General features: G+C 37.9%; 1 protein-coding gene across 1 annotated transcript in view; it reads right to left on the bottom strand.

Annotated features, from left to right (window-relative positions):
- ADAMTS20 (ADAM metallopeptidase with thrombospondin type 1 motif 20) overlaps positions 1-20899 on the bottom strand; it is a 160217-nt gene that overhangs the window by 69129 nt on the left and 70189 nt on the right. Inside the window, exons 12-22 of the mRNA XM_081128121.1 lie at positions 17385-17530; positions 16000-16181; positions 15763-15899; positions 13494-13611; positions 11026-11121; positions 8536-8702; positions 8255-8384; positions 3538-3664; positions 1757-1967; positions 1475-1639; positions 736-900 (exon numbers count right to left, since the gene is read on the bottom strand). Of these exons, the coding sequence (XP_080984247.1) occupies positions 736-900; positions 1475-1639; positions 1757-1967; positions 3538-3664; positions 8255-8384; positions 8536-8702; positions 11026-11121; positions 13494-13611; positions 15763-15899; positions 16000-16181; positions 17385-17530 (1644 nt within the window). The remainder of the gene's footprint in view (positions 1-735; positions 901-1474; positions 1640-1756; positions 1968-3537; positions 3665-8254; positions 8385-8535; positions 8703-11025; positions 11122-13493; positions 13612-15762; positions 15900-15999; positions 16182-17384; positions 17531-20899) is intronic.

Below are 20899 nucleotides of genomic sequence, written 5' to 3'. Positions count from 1 at the left end.
ACTCTGGGCACATAATGAGAGGGCAGGGTTGTGGTTTGGGGGGGAAAGAACAATGCTGGGGAAAGCAGAAGGCAGCAGAGAGAGCAGAAGACCAAGTATGAGATGGATTGACTCCTCAAGAAGCCATGGGTATGAGTCTACAGAGCTGAGCAGGGTTGTTACAGACGGGACTCTGGGGACGTCACCCATTCACAGGGTCACCAGGAGTCAGAGCTGACTCCCAGCACGTAACACACGCACATGCTGAGTAAATTCCAGAGATAAAGAAGGAAGAGAGAAAGAAGGCAAAGCTGAAGGGAAGATGAGAGGTTTCCCGTCACCTGTGGCAACCCCCCAGGTGAACACACTACCCTCCCTTCTCCAGCCCGACGGCTGCTCATCCTGCAGGTTCCCAGCTTCCTCTCTGGCCAAGCTTTTAAACACTGCCTGTTCTAACACAGTAAAGATAACTTAGAAACAACATGGACATATTTATAAACAAAGCTGCTGAGAGCATAAAATTTGTAGCAACTTGGTTAACAAAAGCGAATTCAAAGGCGAACCTGAAATATTTACCAGGGCAAATGAATAGCACTACTGAGAACATTTTGCAGATAAGGATCTGCTGCTTCAGTGGTATTTTTCCAATAAACCGATCCAAATTTAGCTGCATCCACTAAAAGAATGAATATACCACAACATTTGTGCTATTCTGAAGGATGGATTAAATCAGAAAAACCCTTATCATATACTCACAGAACCCCAGGGTCCTACTTGCCAGGAGGCACACGTATGAAGCTCACATGGTCTCAGGGATTCGGGCTTGGTACTTGGATTACAGAAACCATCGCTCAAATGATCTTCATTCAGTTCACACCACACCTGCCTCTGCTTTGTTCCTTTTCCACATGTGACAAGACACTGGAAGAACAGTGTTTATTTTCAATATTTATTTAAAATATTTATTTATTTATTTTCAATATTTATTTATTTTCAATATTTATTTATTTTCAACATTTACTTTATTTATTTTCAATATTAATACAGTGCCTTACAAAATGATACAATGATTAATTTGCATATTAAAATACAGTTCGAAGGCCATTCCTAAGACATTTTCCCTTTACTCCTCCAGATTTATTCACAGAGTAAGATCAGCCACCCAAACTTGCTGCCCAAATCCCAGGGCAACATCTATTTGTCCTAGGAACAAAGGTACAAAAATAACCTTAGAATATGTATCTCAGGCTATGGTGGACAGTGGGACTTTCTTAGGAAAATGGTTACAGATTAAACACCAGTTAAGGTTACTGTTAGCCACATGCTGTAAATATTTTAACAACAAAGCACTTATTAATTTTTATTGCTTGATAACAAAGTTATTTACAAAATGATGGAAGAACTGTAAGTAGCTTTGAATTACATAAAGCCTTGGATCACAAATCTTCCCTACGCGACATCGTGACAGTTCTAAGCCTCGTGTATTTAATGTTACCTCACTCCACTCACTGGTAGCCCAACTGGGACAGGGAAATTCATTGCAGTTCTCAGCCTTCGCGTGGGGCGGCTCTTGGCATTCGCTGTCAGCAAGGCGGTGGCCAAAGCTGCTGATACAGTAGGATTCTCGGGTCCTCTCCCCTCCTCCGCAACTCCTGGAACACTGATTAAAAACCAAACAAACAACAAGTGGTGACAACCAAAGTATACTTTAGAGTAACAAATATGTAATTAGAGAAAAAAGGAGTAACTCTTCTTAAGAGTTACTTTGCATTGGTACCTGGGACCATTCTGAATAATGCCACCTTGTTAAGACACAGTCACCGTGGCAGGGCTCTCGGGTAGGCGGCTTCAGCTGGTCACTGCAGTAGTGGTCATCTACGGGAACAGTCTGTCCCTTATGAACGGAATACTTCATGCAGTGGACATCCAAGGACCTGTGTCCTGGCCCACAATGGGATGAGCATTCACTTTTGCCAATGATGTGCCACCTAGAAGGAAGGATGTTCTGACACTTAGGAGGTGTGCTAACGGATGCAATTTAAAAACTGGATTCAGAGAAACTCATGCATATGATTCAACTTTCAAAATTGTGCTAGAGTTGATAAACAAGCCATCTGAAAGTATTTTATAGATCACTCAGAAATAAAAAGTTCTTAGAGATTATATAGCCCAAACTTTCATTTTATAGATGAGAAAATGAGGCCCAAAGGTGGTGTGTATTCAAATGCTATAAGCACTTGACTTTTTTTGTTAGAAATATTACTTTTTTCACAAATAAAATCTAATTTGCTCTCCAAATATGTAAAAATGTAGCTGGTCTGGTGAAAGTTAGAGATAGGAGCCAGCATTGTACCTATTGACTCTGGCACCTGCTGGCAGCTTTGCAAACCCAAGCTTTGAAACCACACGCTTTGCCAAAACTTTTGAAAACAGCTGGTTTAGATCAAGATTACCCAATTATTTAGTGGCAGTAATTGGACAATTAAGCCTGTGACTGAATATATTTCACTTGTAATCAGGTAATGTCTCCCTATGCAACCCCTCCATAGTTATGATCAGGGAATACTGAGAATCTGACTACATAGATAAAGCCTTTAAAAGGTGGTAAACTAGGTTTTTGTAGAGCATATCACATTTTCCTATTAATTCATGTGACCTATTTTTAGACACGTCTTCAGGGAAAACATTTTTTTCCCCCACAAGTAAAATCTAGCTTTCACCCAATTATTCCAACTATAGTCCAGCAATGTATCATACAATAGTAGTGTACCAAGATAAAAAAGCCTAGAATGCACGGAGTTCGCTTCCATCCCCAATAGTGTCTCAAGGATTTCACTGTGCTTCACTCCACTGCAATGCAGTGATGTGACTTATTCAGGCAGTTCTACCCCTGGGCTCCCACTATATGTCTTCAAATATCATCATAAATATATGAAAATTTTCATCCTTTTTGGATGAAGGAGGTTCTGGCCATTCTTGAATGTTAACTATCACTCGTTAGATGGGTTATTGCTCTTAGCTTCAGTCTAAGACTAAGCACACAAAAAACTAATGACAAGAAATGTTAGAAGTGCAGACTTCCCTGCTATGATCTAGGTCATGCCCCTTAATGTTTAAGGGAGAAAATGCAGATAAAATTGATTTCTCTATCTAGTGATTCTCTAACACTCAAACTTTAAAAGCTCACTGGCTCATCAGGTAAATGGGAATTAAAGAAACATGCTATGAAATGTATCCTTTCAGATCTTTAAACCATGTTTTTTCAGATTAGAGTTTACCTGTACACATTTTACAGACAAATTTGTTTCTCTTTCCTACACGAATATTGAGGATCTCTATACTGATATTCAGCAAATACTATGAACCAAAAATTCAAACCAACTGCTGAGTTTCACAATATAGTAGTGAACCTGAATTTCATAACGGCAGGGACAGAGGATGGGCATTAACTGCATGTCCACTCTGTGCCAGGCACTGCACTAGATGCTTGACATCTTATCACATTTATTGACTTTAATCTGGTTACATTATACACTGGTTATATTGGTTCCCTTTTACCTTAATTCACAGTCTGTATTGCACCTTTCAGTCACAAACAGTGGAAGTGGTAGGTGGTCACATCTTTGATCAGGCACTGCTGTAAGGTCACTCTTACGTATGCAGGTGATTTTTCTTCTATGAAGACCTTGGCCAAAGTCAAATGAAAATTAAAAAGAAAAAGAAAATTCACATAAGCAGATGTTCCATAATTATTTAATTCTGCTAATGGCCTAAAGGATTCAGCTAAAAAAGCAAAAAAAATAAAAATAAAAATCCAACACAGCATACAGGATAGACAAGTATATTAATCTAGTCAGGAATGACTTTCTAGAGTAAGCTCAATCTTGACAGACTGAGGGGTTTGTTTAGTGAAGAGACAAGAAAAGTGGGACAGGTATGGATGGAGTATACTTCCCTGCCCATTAACATCAGGCTCATGCCAACCTACTGTAAGGGGGAGGTGACCTATTCCAGTTCCAGGCAGAAGCCCTGAAGCCACTGCATGCTTCTGTCAGCTCTTTCCCTTCCCCTCTGTCTCCAAGACAGCCTTTCCCAGATGGGCCGAGCTTTCAGCCTGGAATCATGAATGAAAAAGTCATGGACAGTCAACAAGGGCATCAGTGGTGGCCACAGATTCAGGAAGGGACAGAGGGAGGGAATTTTTGGAGAGTGAAGGTATTCTGCATGATACTGTAATAGTGAATACATGTTGTCACACATTTGTCAAAACTCATAGAATATACAACAGAGAGTGAACCCTAATGTAAACAATGGACTTTAGTTAATAATAATGCAGTAATTGTATCCAATGTGCCACAGTAATATAAGATGTTAATAATGGAAGTGGAAGAAGGGAGAAGACAGAGAATTCCTGTACTTTCTGCTCAATTTTTCCATAAACCTAAAACGACTCTAAAAAATAAGGTCTACTGATTTTTTTTTTAAATGATGTGTGCACAGATACCAAACAAAGAAAAGTCACAGTCAATTAAGAGCCAAAACATAGTATGAGCAAGAAATAAACCTTTCTTGTTCCAAGCCATTGAGATCTGGCGGGAGTTTGCAGCAGAACCACAACAAAAGCAAACTAAGAGGAGTGGTTATAATGGGCCAGGGTAGATTAAACTTCACACTTTCTGCAATGGGGACAGAGGAAAGAGCTGAAGCAGTCAGCGACATGATCAAATTTCTGTTTCATCAAAGTTCAAGGGTATATTTCCAGTTAGCTAAATAAGAACATACATGTTTATCTCCACTCCTTCCTAGATACCATCTGAAATAACTATAAGGAACTTTGAAAAGGCATAAACCTAAAAGAACACAGAGAGTAAAAAAGGAAACACAGTAGGCAAGAAAAGGAAATTCTGAATATGAAAAGTGGATGGAAATAACTGTTCAACAAAGCCAAGAAAGCTGAAACTTAAGCCTGTGAGGAGGGGGAAAGTGACTAAGAAACAAACCATTCATAGAATCCAAGAGGAGCCCAGGAATCAAAAACACCAGGCTCCTCTGAGGAGGTTAATGTGTGAGGGGCAGGCCTGAAAAAATGCAGAACTGATTGAAAAGTATTTACAAAGAATGGTTAGACTCCTACCCTTCAGGTTGAAAGCAGCACCGTCCAATAAAAACAGAACATGAGCCACATATGTAAGTTTACATTTTCCAGTATTCAATAAAAAAGTAAAAAGATAAAGGTAAAATTGATATTTATATTTAACTGTAAATATCCAAAAATGAGCATTTCAACATGATACCAATATAAGAATTATGGACGATATAGTATACATTCTTTTTTATAGTAAGCCTTCCAAATCCATTGTGCATTTCATAGGTAGTACATTCCAGTAGACTAGCCACCTGTGCCTGGTGGCTACCATAGCTCCAGAGAAGGTGAACTTGAGGGGACAGACATAGCTGAAGGAAGTTGGGGAAGCACTGCACTGAAAATAGGGGGTTAAAAGTCTTCATACTGAATGATGAGATCCAGGCCCACTGGACTCTCTTCATTTCCCTCTAGCTCCAAGCCAACTTCTATGGTTCCCTGGTACTCTCATTGACCTTCAGAAGATGGGAAAATTTCTCTCTTGGGAGACTCTTCAGCCCAAGAGAAAAGATCCACTGACAAGGACGTTTGGGGCTTCTCCCCAATAACACACGAAAAGGCTACTTCATGATCCAATTACTCAATAATGAGGCCTCTACTTGATGTGTTTGACCCACACAGGACTTTGAGCATTTTAGTCTGAATTATGAAAAAAGCAGGAAAAGATAGGCAGACATTTTAGGAAAGCCACTAACACAACGAGACCAAAATAAAAACAAAATACAACTGAAACAGGTATGTCAGGGAGCAAAAGAAAACTTACAGATATGATTAGTACTCTCAGAGACACAGATATTGCATCCATGAAACAAAAGCAAGATACATGAGAACAAATATTAAGAAAACAATGTAAATAAGATGACGAAATTAGACAATAAGTGATCGATCCAGGAGGTCGAACATCCAAATAATACAAATTTTGGAAAGGCGGAAGAGAAATTTAAGGTGAGAAAGTGATCAAAGATATAATGTGATAAACTTTCTCAAGTCAAAGAAAATGTTTCCAAATTGGAATGGCATCCTAATAACTTAGGAAAACAGATGCAACACCACATTAAGGCCCATCGTCCTGACATTTCACACCATGAGAACTAAAGAGGGAATCCACAACACTTCCACAACAGAAAGGATCACAGGAAATCAGAACACAGGCCAGGAAAGGAGGCTTTCAAAATTGTAAAGGAAAATAATCTAATTTAGAATTTTATACCAGCCAAACATGCCATTTTCAAATATGAAAGGTCTCAGAAAACTACTTTCATTTTTCAGGAAAATACTGGGGGATATGACCCACCCAGTGGGGGAAATCAATCAAAAAGAGGAATTCATGGGATTTAGAAAACAGGAAACCCAACACAAAAGAAAGTCGAAAAGATTTCCCCGGGTAATAATGAAAGTAAAGCACAAGATGACAGCCATGTAACAGGCCTAAAAAGCAACACTACTTGGAACAAGAGAAAAGAGGACCGTGGTAGCAGCAGATGAAGGAAAAGTGAAGAAAAATTTAAGCCGACAGATTAAACCGACAGACAAAATGTATAGTTCTCACCAAAAGTTTGGGTACTGATCATTTTCAGTACACAGAAAACAAATAAAACTGAGGAAATTTAACTTTAGAGAAACCAAAAGTTACATGCAAAAAAAGAGAATATTAATCATAGTTTCACCACGTGGCAATAGAATTAATATAGTTCCTCTTCCCGGGTGCACACAATTGTCGGAGACCTCTCCTGGTTCAGACTCCCAGACCATCTCACTGTGCCTTGTCCAACCCTCCACCTCAATTCTTCTTCTTTCCTTGGTGTGTTCACATTTCAGAACGTTCCTTCATTGCCCCGTTCCGTGGATTTGTTCCCAGCTTCCCACAGCCACGGCCACAGACCAGCTCACCCACTCAATCCTCAAAAGCTGGCCCCAGCTCCCAAAACTTCCATTCTCTCCCATAATGCATGTCCAGGGTCTTTCTGTGAAAATTAATTCCTTCTCCTGCTATGTCATCAAAGCTCTTTGTTCCCACTGCGAGCATTTGTCCCAGCTGGCCCGCCGTCATCTCCCTCAGTGTCCCTCCCCGAGACGCTGCCCACCAGGAGCACCTGGTTCCCACACAGTCACCCGGGCACCACACTATGCCGACACCGCAGGACCAAGGCTGTGCCTTTTGCTGAACGGGATGCCACAACGCCTGTGGCACCTTGAGGTCAGTTTGTGAGACTGTCCCATCATCTGCGGTCGCTGCTTCGGGCCACCCACCTTCTCTCAGCTCACGCCCATGCTGTTCTTGGCAGCATCCTCTCCTCTGACCTACTGCTCCCTTAATCCCCACGCCTTTCTCCAGTCCCCACGGGAACTGCTTTTCCATGCCAGACAAACTTCCCGGTGCCTTCAGACTTAACCTCACAGGCCGCTCCCTCCACGTTCTCTGCGGTCCTCTCTGTTTACCTGCAGCACCGCATTTACTGTTATAAACTAAGGTGACCTACTCAGACTCAGTTTCACCCGCGAGACTTTAAAACTTGAACGCAGAATCACGGCCTTATTAGTAACCTGAAACAAAGCGGTCACTCGGTGAATGCTTACTGATTTGAACAAACCTATTGCACAATCAAGCACCCTTAACTACAGATCACTAATCCAGTCTTTTCATTTCCTTTCCCTACTGTAAACTCTCCATTTCCCACTCCGCTCCTTTCAGTGATTCATGCCATCAGTACAAATATGTATTTCTTGTGGCTGCAGAAGGGAAATGAAAGAAAGAGAGAGTTTCATACTCCAACAGAAGTAGACAGGGGAGTTGGGGAAGTGCTGGAGGGGAGTTATTTCACTGGGAAACAGTATCCAAGTTAGAGAAATTTTTGTGACTGGGAGAAAAACAAAAGTGAAGGGAAAGGAAATGAGTGGAAATGCGGAATGTTGCAATGGGGGGAGATAAATGAGGCTACGTGTAAGAAACAGAAAGAAAGAGCGGGGAGAGCCGTGGGAAGCGGGGAGAGGCAGGAAAGCTTCGCATGTCCGCCGGGCTTGCCTGGGAGCGGACTGTGGGGAGAACTCTGCCAGACGGTACGAGCCAGGCTCAGAATGACCCCAAATTAGACCCATGTGCCCCACCTTCCGTCTCTTTGAATGCCAGTGTACCTTGGCACATTTTGGTACAGTCTTGCCATGGCCCGTGTAGGTCCCAGGTGAACTGGTCGCTCTTCTCTTCCACAGGGATGTTGAAGGAATAGCGCACGTCGGGGTTGTATAAGTTACCCACACACAGAACCTCGATACAAATACAGAGGAGCGTAGAATTAATTTAAAAAGATATATTCCTACGAGATAGCATTTGGTATCTGCCAATCAATGCAAAGCGCTTGGCCACCCAGTTCACCAACGCGCTTAACGCCAAGCCCTGGTCAAGGCCCGAGGTTTACCTGCAGAACCAGCTCTTCCTCCAGGCGGTCGGTGCTGTTAATTCGCTCCACGGAGCTGTTGGAGCCGCTGTATTCAAAAAGAGCTCCTTGCACATTGAGCTCTCGCTTCGACATGCTCACGACAAAGTTCCCATTCAGAAGGAAGTTCCCTTGAGTGTCAGACAGCGCTGGAAGGGAACGGCACTCGTGAAGCAGCGAAAGCGGCCGGGGCCCAGAAAACGCTTTCACTTTTAAAATCGAATCCTTTATTGAAATTAAGATTGTAGACGTAAATCAATATTGAGACCATGACCTTTGTCTTTCTACAACGCGGTATCTAACCCATAGCAGGTAGGGAACCTTCAGCACACCAGCCAAAGACATTAAAATAAATTCGCCCTGCGCTTTTCCATCTCCTTCCCCAGGTCCTGCAGCTTCAGGAGGGACATGTGAGAAGTGGGAAAATAGAAATAAGTCCTGGGCCCAGCAGAAAGATCAGCTAAAACGATCCTGGTCACCAGCGACAAGGAAAGAAAGAGCAGCTACACCGTGGCAACATTCCATTTACACTTATCTTGGAAAAAATGTGCAAAGCTTTAAAACTCTAGGGGCGTAAAAAAAAAAATTAAAAAAAACTCTAGGGTCAGTGTTTGAAAGGCATGTGATGACTACATGATTCTCTAAAGGTCTGGGTCTTTCTCAGGAAGAAACATTCTATTATGGTGTGTAAACTGTAAAGCATGCTTTTTTAATTTTCAAGAGGGTATCTAATATTTTAAATTTTACGCTAATAAAAATTCCATATTAATCAAATACTTTTTGCCTCCTTTACTTGTATTATACTTCTCAGTGGAACAATAACCTGTTTGGAAAACGTTTGTTTGGTCTTTCAGGGAACCCCACCCAGGGCACACAAGTTACCTATGGCTAGACTTCGTAAAAAATACTACACCCCTCGAAAAAGCTGCCTAGAAGTATTTATTGCCAAATAAATTTGATATTTCTATGTCTGGATGGACTGTCATGACTGTCTCTGTATACTTCACTAAATTCAATGAAGAACCAATAAAGTTCTACATTTATCCTTCAAAATGGAAATTCCTCTCTGTAATCTGCACTTGAGCCAACGAGCGCAGGCCTACTTACGGGAGTATCAGCGCCATAAAAACTAAGGGAAATAAGCAGAACTGCACTGACAAACACTGTATCCATTTCACTACTTTTAGTTACCAAAGCAAATTTTATAAATACAGTATGTTTTCGAAATCCCTTGCAATGATTTCCCATTTATTTTGCTCATTTCACTTTAGATTTTGATACTGTCACTAGCAGTTCTCTTACGAAGTATTTTGCTACTTTACTGGTGAACATTTCTAATTTTTAAACTTGGGCAGAGCCTGTTCTCCATGCCTAGGAAGATACAAATATCTATATTTGGAACCTAAGAGAGACATATTAACCAAATGTCAAAAAATAATCAAAACATTTACTCTTGATTTTCTTTGAGAATTTTTTTGCATTTTTATCGAAGTGAAATTTACGTAGCATAAGATTAACCATCTTAAAGTGAACAATTGAATGGCATTTCGTACATTCACAGTGTTGAACTGCCACTGCCTCAACCTAGTTCTAAAACTTTTTCATCACGCCCCCCAAAGTCCTGCATCCATTAAGCAGTTGTTCCCTTTATATTTGACTGTATCATGCCAAGTGCAATTCCTGAGTGAAACTGTTCATTATAGATTCAGATCCTCAGTTATAAGCATTGATTTTTTTTGAGCCAATGTTTCACATTTCATTAATGTGAAGCAGGTACTTTCTGAATTTCAGCTCCATACCACCTGCTCTAGTTTCGTGAATTATACGTAAGTCAATAGTAAAATATTTTTCAGGCAGAAGGAAAAGCTTTATAAAGCATTCTCTTCATCTTTGGGCCTAAATGAAATTCCTTAAACCTAAGAGCTACTTTCTAAAATTAAAAAAGAGATGAAATCTGTTCTCTAGAAATAGCTAAAAGGCAATATAACTATGTTCATTAACATCAAAAAATATGAATCCATAGTTCTTCTTCTGTCTTCCTTTAATGTAAGAACTTTTAAAAAACTATATATAAATCCTTTTACTACATGGTAAAAAAAAAAAAAAAAATTAAAAAAAAAATCTAACCCCAAACAGGTCTCTAATTAATTTTGGATTAAAAGATAGAAGAGGGTTTTATTCTCAATAAACACACAACTTAAACTAGATACAATCTTTGGTTATTTAAAACACTCTGAGGGGAAAAACACAAATTTACTTTTCAGAATTTAGTTCCATATTTTTCAAATAGGATATAGTGTATAGTTCAGAAGAAAACATGTATCTGGAGTCAGACGACTCAACTCCGTAAGAACTGAAATTGCATGTTTTGTCAGGGGTCTCTGCTTGCCTTCCAAGAATTTACATCAACCGCAGACCTCCATGAAATCGCACACGAACCACATATTGGTGCTGTTTACTAGAAATGTTTACCAAGGTAATTGTCATCTTCTGGTTTTCCAGAATAGCTGTGCTGAAAAATATCAATGCTGGTTGCTCCTGCGGGAATCTTTACAACAACATTATAACCTGCAATATAATTTTATACATGTTAACTTTCACAAAAAACAGATGGTCCAGAGGCTGTTACTGCTGAATAGCTGAAAATTTTCAATTGTATAGTCAGACTTCATTTCATTTTATCTTTGATAAATGATACGAGTGCTTATTCTCTTTTAATCAATGCCTTATACGAATTACTAAGAATTGAGAAAAAGTGGTTGTTGTCTTGAAACATACAGAGTTTGGAATTCTTAAAAGAACATTTCCTATTCTTTCTTACTTCTAAAATTCTGAGTATAGAATAAGAATGAAGCTAGCTCCTGAGATATTTAATACACATATCCATTTTTAAATTTGACTATTAATTTTACATCTTATGTTTCCTAATTTTTTTTAAAATACAGTATTCTAAATGTTATTCACAAATCCAGAAGATATCAAAATAGCTGGTCATTGCTATATGTGTACACAGAGACTTAGTAAGGAGCAAAATAATGTGAGTTAATGAGAAGCATATTTTTCTTAAACTTTTAGTTTCTAGTGTAAGCAGAAATCCCTGTAGATACCCCCAACATTTTACATTATTTTTTTAAGTCTACTAACAAATTGTCAAGAGAAAAGTAAAAAATGTACTTGAGAGAAATGAAAACAATATTTCTATTTTATGAGAACTAATTCACCAACACCAGCACTGCTCAAAAGATATGGAAACACTATAGTAAACATATTATTAAGAAAGAGTGGAAAGTTTTCCCTACGCTAAAAATACTCATGTTACATAGTTCATCGTTGTCCAAATATTCTCATTTGCTCCAGTGATACTAATTTTAAGTTTTTCCTTTATCCTTATAGTTTTTTTCCCTTCTATTTAATACATGAATAAAAGAAGTTGAAATTTTTCTTGTAAACGAACTTTGATAAATATGGAATGAATTTAAGAAGAGGAAGTTTAAAAGAGCTTAAGTTTGCAATTCCGATATGAAATTACCTTGCATGTTTTTAGAGCAGCCTTATTTATATCTCTTAGGCATCACATTTAAATATAAGGTGATGAATGGTCTGATGATTCTATAAACACTATATGGATATGGTTGCAGGCTATCGGCCTACGAGAATAATTTTAATTCATGATTTTTTTTACTATAAAATATTCCTACAACCTTCACTATTTGTTTTTGCTATTCTATATTTTTCCAGAAAGCCATTCCTAGGCTTGGCAAAAGTGACAAGATGAAAGCTACCGCCAGGGGGCAGTGATGTAACAAATGCTATTCAGACCATGCGAATGAATTTAGCATCTTTTTTCACTTACAAACTGATTAATTCATAGTACAATTTTGGCAAGGTTAAATACATGATCCTAATTTGGTGCATGTGGTTTTCTACGGAAAAAAAAGTGTTTTTCAGTGAATACAAGATCAGACTGATAAATCTGTGCCCTTGGTTATAAAAGGGGATCAAATATGTATGGCTTCCATGAAATAATGAATCATAAGAACTAGAAAAAAACATCAAATCATCTAGGGACTAGGATTTGTAAGTATCATCAGAGTATGAAATGTACTATACTTTTAATATAAGTAAAAATGTATATTTTGTTTTAAAATATACTGCTTAAATTGAAGCAATTCAGACTAACTTAACTGTGCTCTAACACATGTGAATATAATTTAAAGCTGAACAATAAAACTGTAAGAATACATTTTTATTTTGCAAGCAAAGTTTTAAAGGGCTGCTTTTATTACCATGAAAAGAAAAAAAAAATATTTCCCAGAAAATTTTAGAATGGAAAATATCTGCTATATTCTCCTAACAATTTTGAAGAAAAATGAAATCATGGCCAAATATCAGTTACATCTCGTAACCCAGATACTTCCTGGAAAATCAAATGTAATAATAATCACAAATCCACATTTAAGTTCATGGTTTCATCCTTCATATTCGATTAAAGTTTTCAATATATCATCAGTAACAAACACAAAAGATAGGCCAGGTTATACAAAAAAAAAAAAAAAAAAATTCAAATAATGAAAAATAATTAAAAGCAAGCTTCCTGGAAACATTATGAATACATACATTAGATGACAGGAACAGCAATAAGAACACATCGGTAACTGGAGGGGACGGTTCACACATCAGTGGCAAATAGCAGTGGATTTACTCTAATAAACGCACCTAATAAATTGGATTTGCCTTGAGCAGGTGAATTCATTAATTCAAGGATACATCTGGTATAAAATTTAATCTTTTATATTTAGGAAGTTTTTCTTTAGCAGTCATTTTTAACTAAGGGTATCGAGTAGACAAAACAGTAACAAACCATCGCTATTAGACCTGCATTATATACACCATGATTACACCGAATACAAGTGCAGACCAGGAGCAGACACACAGCTTACCGTAATGAGCACTGTTGAAGAACCCTGACATGGTCCTGCATGACGAATTGTCCCCACCACACACACCACACTTGTCTCTCTTGGCCTTGGAGTTTAACACATGATCACAGCCAGCTTGCTTCAAAATACAATAATTAAAATCAGTGTTATAAAAATGACTAACGATAAACATTGTGCTTTATGAAGTCCTTTTCACAAATATTCTTTCAATTAATAGGAGGTTGAATACAGCAGGGTTTTTCTCACAATGTCTTCTGATATTTTCACATATCTGGTTCACATGGCTGAAAAAGCAGTGTTTTTCAAAGAGTCGTTCACATACCTCCTGCATCAAAATCACATGGGATGGCACCTAAAAAGGCAGAGTCCCAGATTTTCTGAATAAAAGCCTTAAAGGTGAAACCTAGGAATCCACATTGTAACAACAACAGTGATTCCTATATCCATCATTTGAAAACCACTCTTTAAATAAATGTCATTCGAAAGGGACAAAAAATATGACTATGTAAGGAACACATTACTCCAGTCCTGGTCAGGTGGCTCACTTGGTTGGAGCACCGTCCTGTACACCAAAAAGTTTCAGGTTTGATTCCTGGCCAGGGCACATGCCCAGATTGTGGGTTTGGTCCTGGTATGGGAGGCAACTGATTGATGTTTCTCTCTCTCTCTCTCCAAAGTCAATAAAAAAATACCCTCAGGTGAGAATTAAAAAAATAATAATAAATAACTCTAAAAAGATGTCTTTTATGATTCATGTTCTTTTTAAACTCATAACATTAGAACCCTGGGAATAAACTGAGTACAGCTGAAAGAAACAGTTTATTTCTCCAAAATTAACATCCAGCATAATAAAAAGTGTTTATGAAAAGAATGACTACATAAATAAAGGTGAAAGTAAATGGTTTGTTCCACGGGTTTAAAAGAACAAGACAGACAGTGTCTTCTGCACATGCGGCAATGACTTTTAGTTCTCTGGATGACTCCTCTAAATTTAGTGGTTGAAAAAGTAAGAAAATTTCATATAGCTCATAATTTATAGAAGAGGCAAATATTTCTAAAATAAAAATTTCAACCAGATAGTTTCTGAAAATAGTATGCATCTATATATTTAGGTAATCATATTTTTTTCATTTTATATGACTTTCTGCTATTGATTTAGATAAAAAAAGCTTTTCAGGCCTCTGAGTACCCTTTTTCTAGTATTTAAGGTATTTCCAATGTGTAAGTGATTTTAAGTTCCATTGAACATCTCATTAGCACTTTGTGTGCAACGTCTTTTATCACCTGAGTAGCTGGTAATAGATACTTGGTTATAGGGAGAACTTGGTTCTATTAAGTTCCACTTAACCAAAAGATAAGTTCATAAAATTACATTTGTTTTCAAATTCATCACCCATTTTTAAGATTGCCATGTACAATGTATGCGCTTGAATTCAGGTCTCATCTGCTCTCACCTAGAATCCTGCTAAATGGCCCATCTCCTTCCAGCCTTCTCCTAACCCAGCATATTCTGAAGATTCTGACGTGCAAACCAAATCCCATCTCTTGCTCAATTCCAGATCCTTCTAAGGATCTCCAAGGATGCTAGGGGAAAAGTTACAGAACCACCACCACCTAGCCCCTGCCTCCAACCCTGGTCCCCATACCTCCTCACCTTTCTAAAACCTACTCACCCTCAGTAACTAGCTCAAGCCTCACGCCCTCCATGAGCATTCTCCAAAGCCTTCACCCACGGCCTTCCCCAGTACCCCGAGCCACCGTGCAGGCGGCTCCGCAGCACTGCCCTGTAACTGTTTACCTACCTATCTCCCTCGCAAATCTGTGGCCCCTTAGAGGCTAGCACTCTGTTCCATCCTTTTATCTGACATCTAGTAGGAACTCAGTAAATGCTTGTTGCTTGTACCTGAGACGTAGAGACAAGAATGGAAAGAGGGAGGCAGGGTAACACTACAGAAGGCCACCTCTGAACGATAAAAGCAGTTTTCAACCCTTGTGTCCTAATGTTTTTTACCTTTTTAGAAAGCTGACCTGATCCCGTATCTTGATTTTGAGTACCATACGCACAACAAAATTGGCAGACCTACCTGAATGCTTCATGAGTTACTCTTGATGGCAGATCACCTAGTAAACCAAGTCCCCTAATGATGCTCCTACAGAGAGTGTGGCTGTCACCAAAGGCTGCCGTATTGGAACTCACAAGAATGTATTCTGAAGCGGCAGAACTTAACAGTCTTCTGAAAGTCGCTTTAACCATAATAAGTTGACTTACCCGACACAGGCCTTGAACACAGATGTCATTTGTTTCAGTTCCACAAGGCGTACCATCGGCAACCCTGTCCTTCAGTTGGTAGAAGTTAGTGGTGCCAGCAACCCGACAATAGAGTTTACAGCGATCTTTTATGGCAACTATAAGAAAAAAACACACAAATTTGGGGTGTACAGTCATATAATCATGTGTTCCAACATCTCGAAAAAGAATCACATCAAAAATATTCTAATTACTTACTCCCACTGTACTTTGGAAGCCATCTCACATTAGGGGAAAGACCATTGATGTTGAAATGTTTACCATCAAAATCAGAGCACTGCTTCTCACGGAAGTCTTGCTTGCCTTTTGGACATGAATCAGTATTACATGATCGAAATTTCATCCTGCGGCCCACACAGTACTTGCCTCCGTTTCTTGGCCTAGTCAAATTCATTACATTTTAAAGCACATCAGTACAGTATTATTTTTGCCATTTACCTCTAAAACGGTTCCATTCCTTTCCAGGATGTCCCACTAACACTTTGAATATAACAGAAGTATGTAATATCATTTTTAAGCAATTCCATGGCTAAGAACCTAAAAATATCCATCTTAGCGGACGCCGTGGCCTGGACGACAGAAATGATACCTTATTCATGACTTGATTAACTAACAAGGAACTATAATGGGAATTTGTTTGAAAGCTTCAAAAAATGGTTTGTTCATATTCTGGGGAGCGGGGAGGAATGACATAGCGAGCCAAAGATGATAAAGATAATACCATGTTAAAAAAAAGAAGAAATATATGTGTCTTTGTCATATACATGCTCCTTATCACTCAGTTCACATAGTTTCATGGTGTCACTCTATATCCATCCATCTATTTCAGTTTATGCTGGAAAATGAAAACTCTTTTCTCAGCATTTCTTCATATAGAGACTTCTAACATAATTTATTCTAAAATTCAAATAAACTCGTATTTTATTAAGAATATGTCACATTTCTGCACTAAAAATTCTCGCTGACAGATTTTAAGTGAAAAATGTCAGATTGCTTACCGATTTATATATCACATAACAACAGAAACATTATTTTAAAGTCTTTACGGAATCTCTAAGCCCTCTTAAATAAGTATGAGAGGAGATATGCTTCAGTACTTATTGAAGCTAAAGACATGGGTCCATCTATAACTTAAGAGGCAAAGAAAGAAAATATTACTTGTCGAATTACACAAAACAGTAAAAAACTGGTAATGAAACTACATACTTTCTCCAGGAGAGCCAAAACATAGTTAAAAGGAAAAAGTAGCTTTCAATAGAAATACCATAAATGTAAAACAAACAAAAAAAGAACCATTATATTATGGTCATTATGTATAATTATTTCTCAAATTCACACTAAATCAGAAAGAGAAAAAAAAGGCTCTGTCCCAATTCAGATTCTAAAGATCATTTTTATCTATTCAGTTTTTTTAAGACCTGAATCTACCAAGATATAAAGTAATATGGCTTAAAGTGTTCCAGAAGTTTTCTGAATCTCAGAAACTTACAGACTGACCTCCGGTTTAGAAGTGAATGAAACTGATGTTTAGTTTCTGGTGCCTTGAGATAATCTTAATTTACAGTGACATAAAAAGGACATACTCGGGGCGATTACAGAGCCTGGTTGTGCTTTTGATTCCACCTCCACATGTTCTTGAACAAGAACTGTAAGGTCCCCATGGTCCCCATTCACCATCTACAGGACGAGTTTCCATTTCTTTGTTTACACAGAGCCCATGGTGGCAATGCTATAAAAATAACACAAAAAGAAGTGATTCATGTAGATCTAGTCAGAACACCAGAGTAACTACAACAGCAGCATAAAGACAAATAGATGAACAAAGTGTATACAATTTAAAGCAAAATGTTAATTCAGATGGGATTACATTTAATGCCATGTTATGACTATTTACTGAGTATCTATGGAATAACTGTAAGAAGATCTATGGAATGCAAAAGAATAAAAAATAGCCCTTGCCTTTGAGATTTAGTTTTGTTAGGTTATGGAACACTTATAAATATTGAAAAAACTTAATAAAATAAAAAATGTTTTTAGAAAAGCAAATAGTAGATTAATATAGCATATATCCATGCTTGGTTTTTTTAGTGCAGTTATCTATCACCCTCTAACTCTTTTCGATAACTTTTTACTTCATCTCATCCAAAGTCTCCATGATCACTTTGTTTCTTACTTTCATGAAGAAAATGGAAACTTACAGAATCTGCCACAATCTTCTGACACCCCTTCTACCCACCCAGCGTTTTAACCTAGAACTCAGCCTTCCTGCCTATTCATATACATGAAAAATCCAGGATCCTAGCCCAAGTCAACCCCTCCACCTATCCACTTAATCTCAGCCCTTCTCACTTCTCAGAGCATCACTCAGTTCTGTCATCTCCCCTACGTCATTGTTCCAGTCTCTATGACATGAAAACGAACGCAGCTCATGCCCTGATGCCGGTGTATGAACTGGTCACTGTCAGTCTGTGAGGAGATGAGTGCAGAAATTGAGAGTAAGCATTTAGAAACACTGTTAAGAGTTTTACAGAGTAAGTTTATGTTTATTGAAGTTAATAATTTTAACATCAGCTTACATCTATTTTAATTTTTATTTTTATGGTTAACATAAAATTTATCAACTTAACCATGTTTAAGTGTACAGTTCAGTGGTATAAATTACACTCACACTGTTGTGCAACCTTTTAGCCAAACTGAAATCATTGTCTTCCCCAACTGAAACCATTGTCTTCCCCAACTGAAATCATCATCTTCCCAAACTGAAACAGTGTGTCCATTAAATAATTCCTCATTCACCCCTCCTCCCAGCCCCTGGCAACCACCATTCCATTTTATTTCTATGAATTTCACTATTCTAGATATCTCATATAATTGAAATCATACTGTGTTTGTCCTTTTTTGACTGGCTTATTTCACTTAGCGTAATGTTTTCAAAGTTCATACACGTAGCATGTGCCAAAATTCCCTTCTTTTAAAAAGGCTGCAACTGGATAGTAGGCACACAATGCAGTATTCAGATGATATATCATAGAATTGTACACTTGAAACCTATATAATCTTATTAACCAATGTCACCCCAATAAATTGAATTTTAAAAAGAGGCTGAATCATATTTTATTGTATATATATATACCACATTTTGTTTATTCATTCATCTGCTGATGGACAGTTGGGTTGCTTTACCTCTTGGTTACTGTCAATAATGCTGCTATGAGCATGAGTAAATGTCTCTTTAAGACCCTGGTCTCAATTCCTTTGGAAATACACCCGGAAGTGGTATTTGGGTCATATGATAATTCTATTTTTAATTTTTTATAAGGAGCCACTATTTTTTCCATAGGAAAATCTGGCTTACATTTTGAATATCTTCCTTTGTTTCATTTTCCTAGTCAATCATTTTTATCATTTTGTACAAATAAATATTGGATTTTTTTTAAAAAAAGAATGGTCTACTTGAGACAGTTTGAAAATACTCCATTAGACTATTCTCATTAACATATAAACATACTCTTTTTTTTCAAAAAATATAACAACTTTCCTTAGATCTCACTTTCCTCACCAGCTACTGTCTGGTTTCTCCTTGAAAGGGTTATGTTCATTGTCTAATTCTCTCTGCCTATTTTCTCATAACCCCACCCTGGCCAAGCTTTATACCCCAACCTCCAAAGCTCACATGTAGATCTCCAATGGCCCTCGACAATGTGTAACCAATGTCCAGTTTTCAGTCTGTTTTCCTTGACTTAGCAGTATGTGACATAGCTAATTATTATTCCTGATACACTATTTCCCTGTTAGTGTCCAGGGCTCCACACACTTGGTATTCTTTCTTCTTTAATGATTACTTTTCCACAGTTTCTTTTACTGTTTCTTCTTTCCAATCTCTCAGCATTTGAATGTCCCCAGGCTCAGATCCTGGCCCTAGATTCTTCAGTGCCAACAAGCACTCCTAGTCCAGGTCTCTCTCCTGGTCTCCCAACTGTATATATAACCGCCTCCTCAATTTCACTTGAATGTCTACTCAACATTTCAAATGTAGAAACCCCAAATTGAACTCCTGCCCTAACCACTCGAAATATCTAGAGAGTTGATCTAAGTTGATCATATAGCAGACCCTTAATAAATCTTTGTGGAATGAATAAATACATACAATAGGCAATTTTATTATAAGAAAAATGTTTTGTGCCCTCCATTAGAGCAAAATCATTCAATATAAGAAAGCCACAATAGGAGTGAGCAAAAGCAAAATCTTGGGATAGACTGTACTATGTGCATGTAAATTTTGTTGGCATCTTCCAGAAATAGTTCAAAAATCCCTGCATGCACTCGTGTGTGTGTGTGTGTGTGTGTGTGTGTGTGTGTGTGAGTGTGTGTGAGAGAGATCAGAGCATGAAAAAGATAAAATGTTATACTAGTCACCATGTAGTAAATCAGCTCACTGTCAAATGGGTTCATCATGTTTTCATAAAAATGAATTTATTAACAAAAGCATTAAACAGACTGCCTCACATGTAAGATAGTCACAAGATAAATGGACTAAAGAAGAGTGTTAAGGCAAAGTTACAGGACACTTGTTTAAAATTTCTCCTGAATAAACTATTTAATACAGGACACTGCTAATGCTAATGCAATATAAGGGCTCACTGCTTTCAATTAATTAAAAGAGGGAACTATCATGATCCACATGTAGTTACCCCAAATACCACCTCTGCTTTCAATCTATATGGGCTTTAAAGTAAGTCTCAGTGTCTCATCACATTTACCTTAATTCCAAAATATCCATGCCCACCATACCATGTCATTGGGGAAATATTCAAATGGCTAATAATCACATGAAAAGAGGCTTGATATTGGTAATAATCAAGGAAATGTAAATTAAAGCCACAATGAGATTCCATTTTACACCCCCTAGAATAGCTAAAATTTTGTTAAAACACAATATTAAAAATTGGCAAGGAATGCAGGGCAACTGGAACTTTCAGACATTACTTTTGGGAGTCTAAAATGGTACACATATTTTGGAAAATTGTTTGGCACTCTCATATGAAGTTAAACACACGCCTACCTTATGACCCAGAAATTCTACTCTGGCTATTTACCC

The sequence above is a fragment of the Miniopterus schreibersii genome (assembly GCF_964146895.1).
Source record: "Miniopterus schreibersii genome assembly, chromosome: 2".
Lineage (NCBI taxonomy): Eukaryota > Metazoa > Chordata > Mammalia > Chiroptera > Miniopteridae > Miniopterus > Miniopterus schreibersii.
The sequence above is the reverse complement of the archived record's forward strand: the minus strand, read 5'-3'. Positions and strand labels throughout refer to the sequence as shown.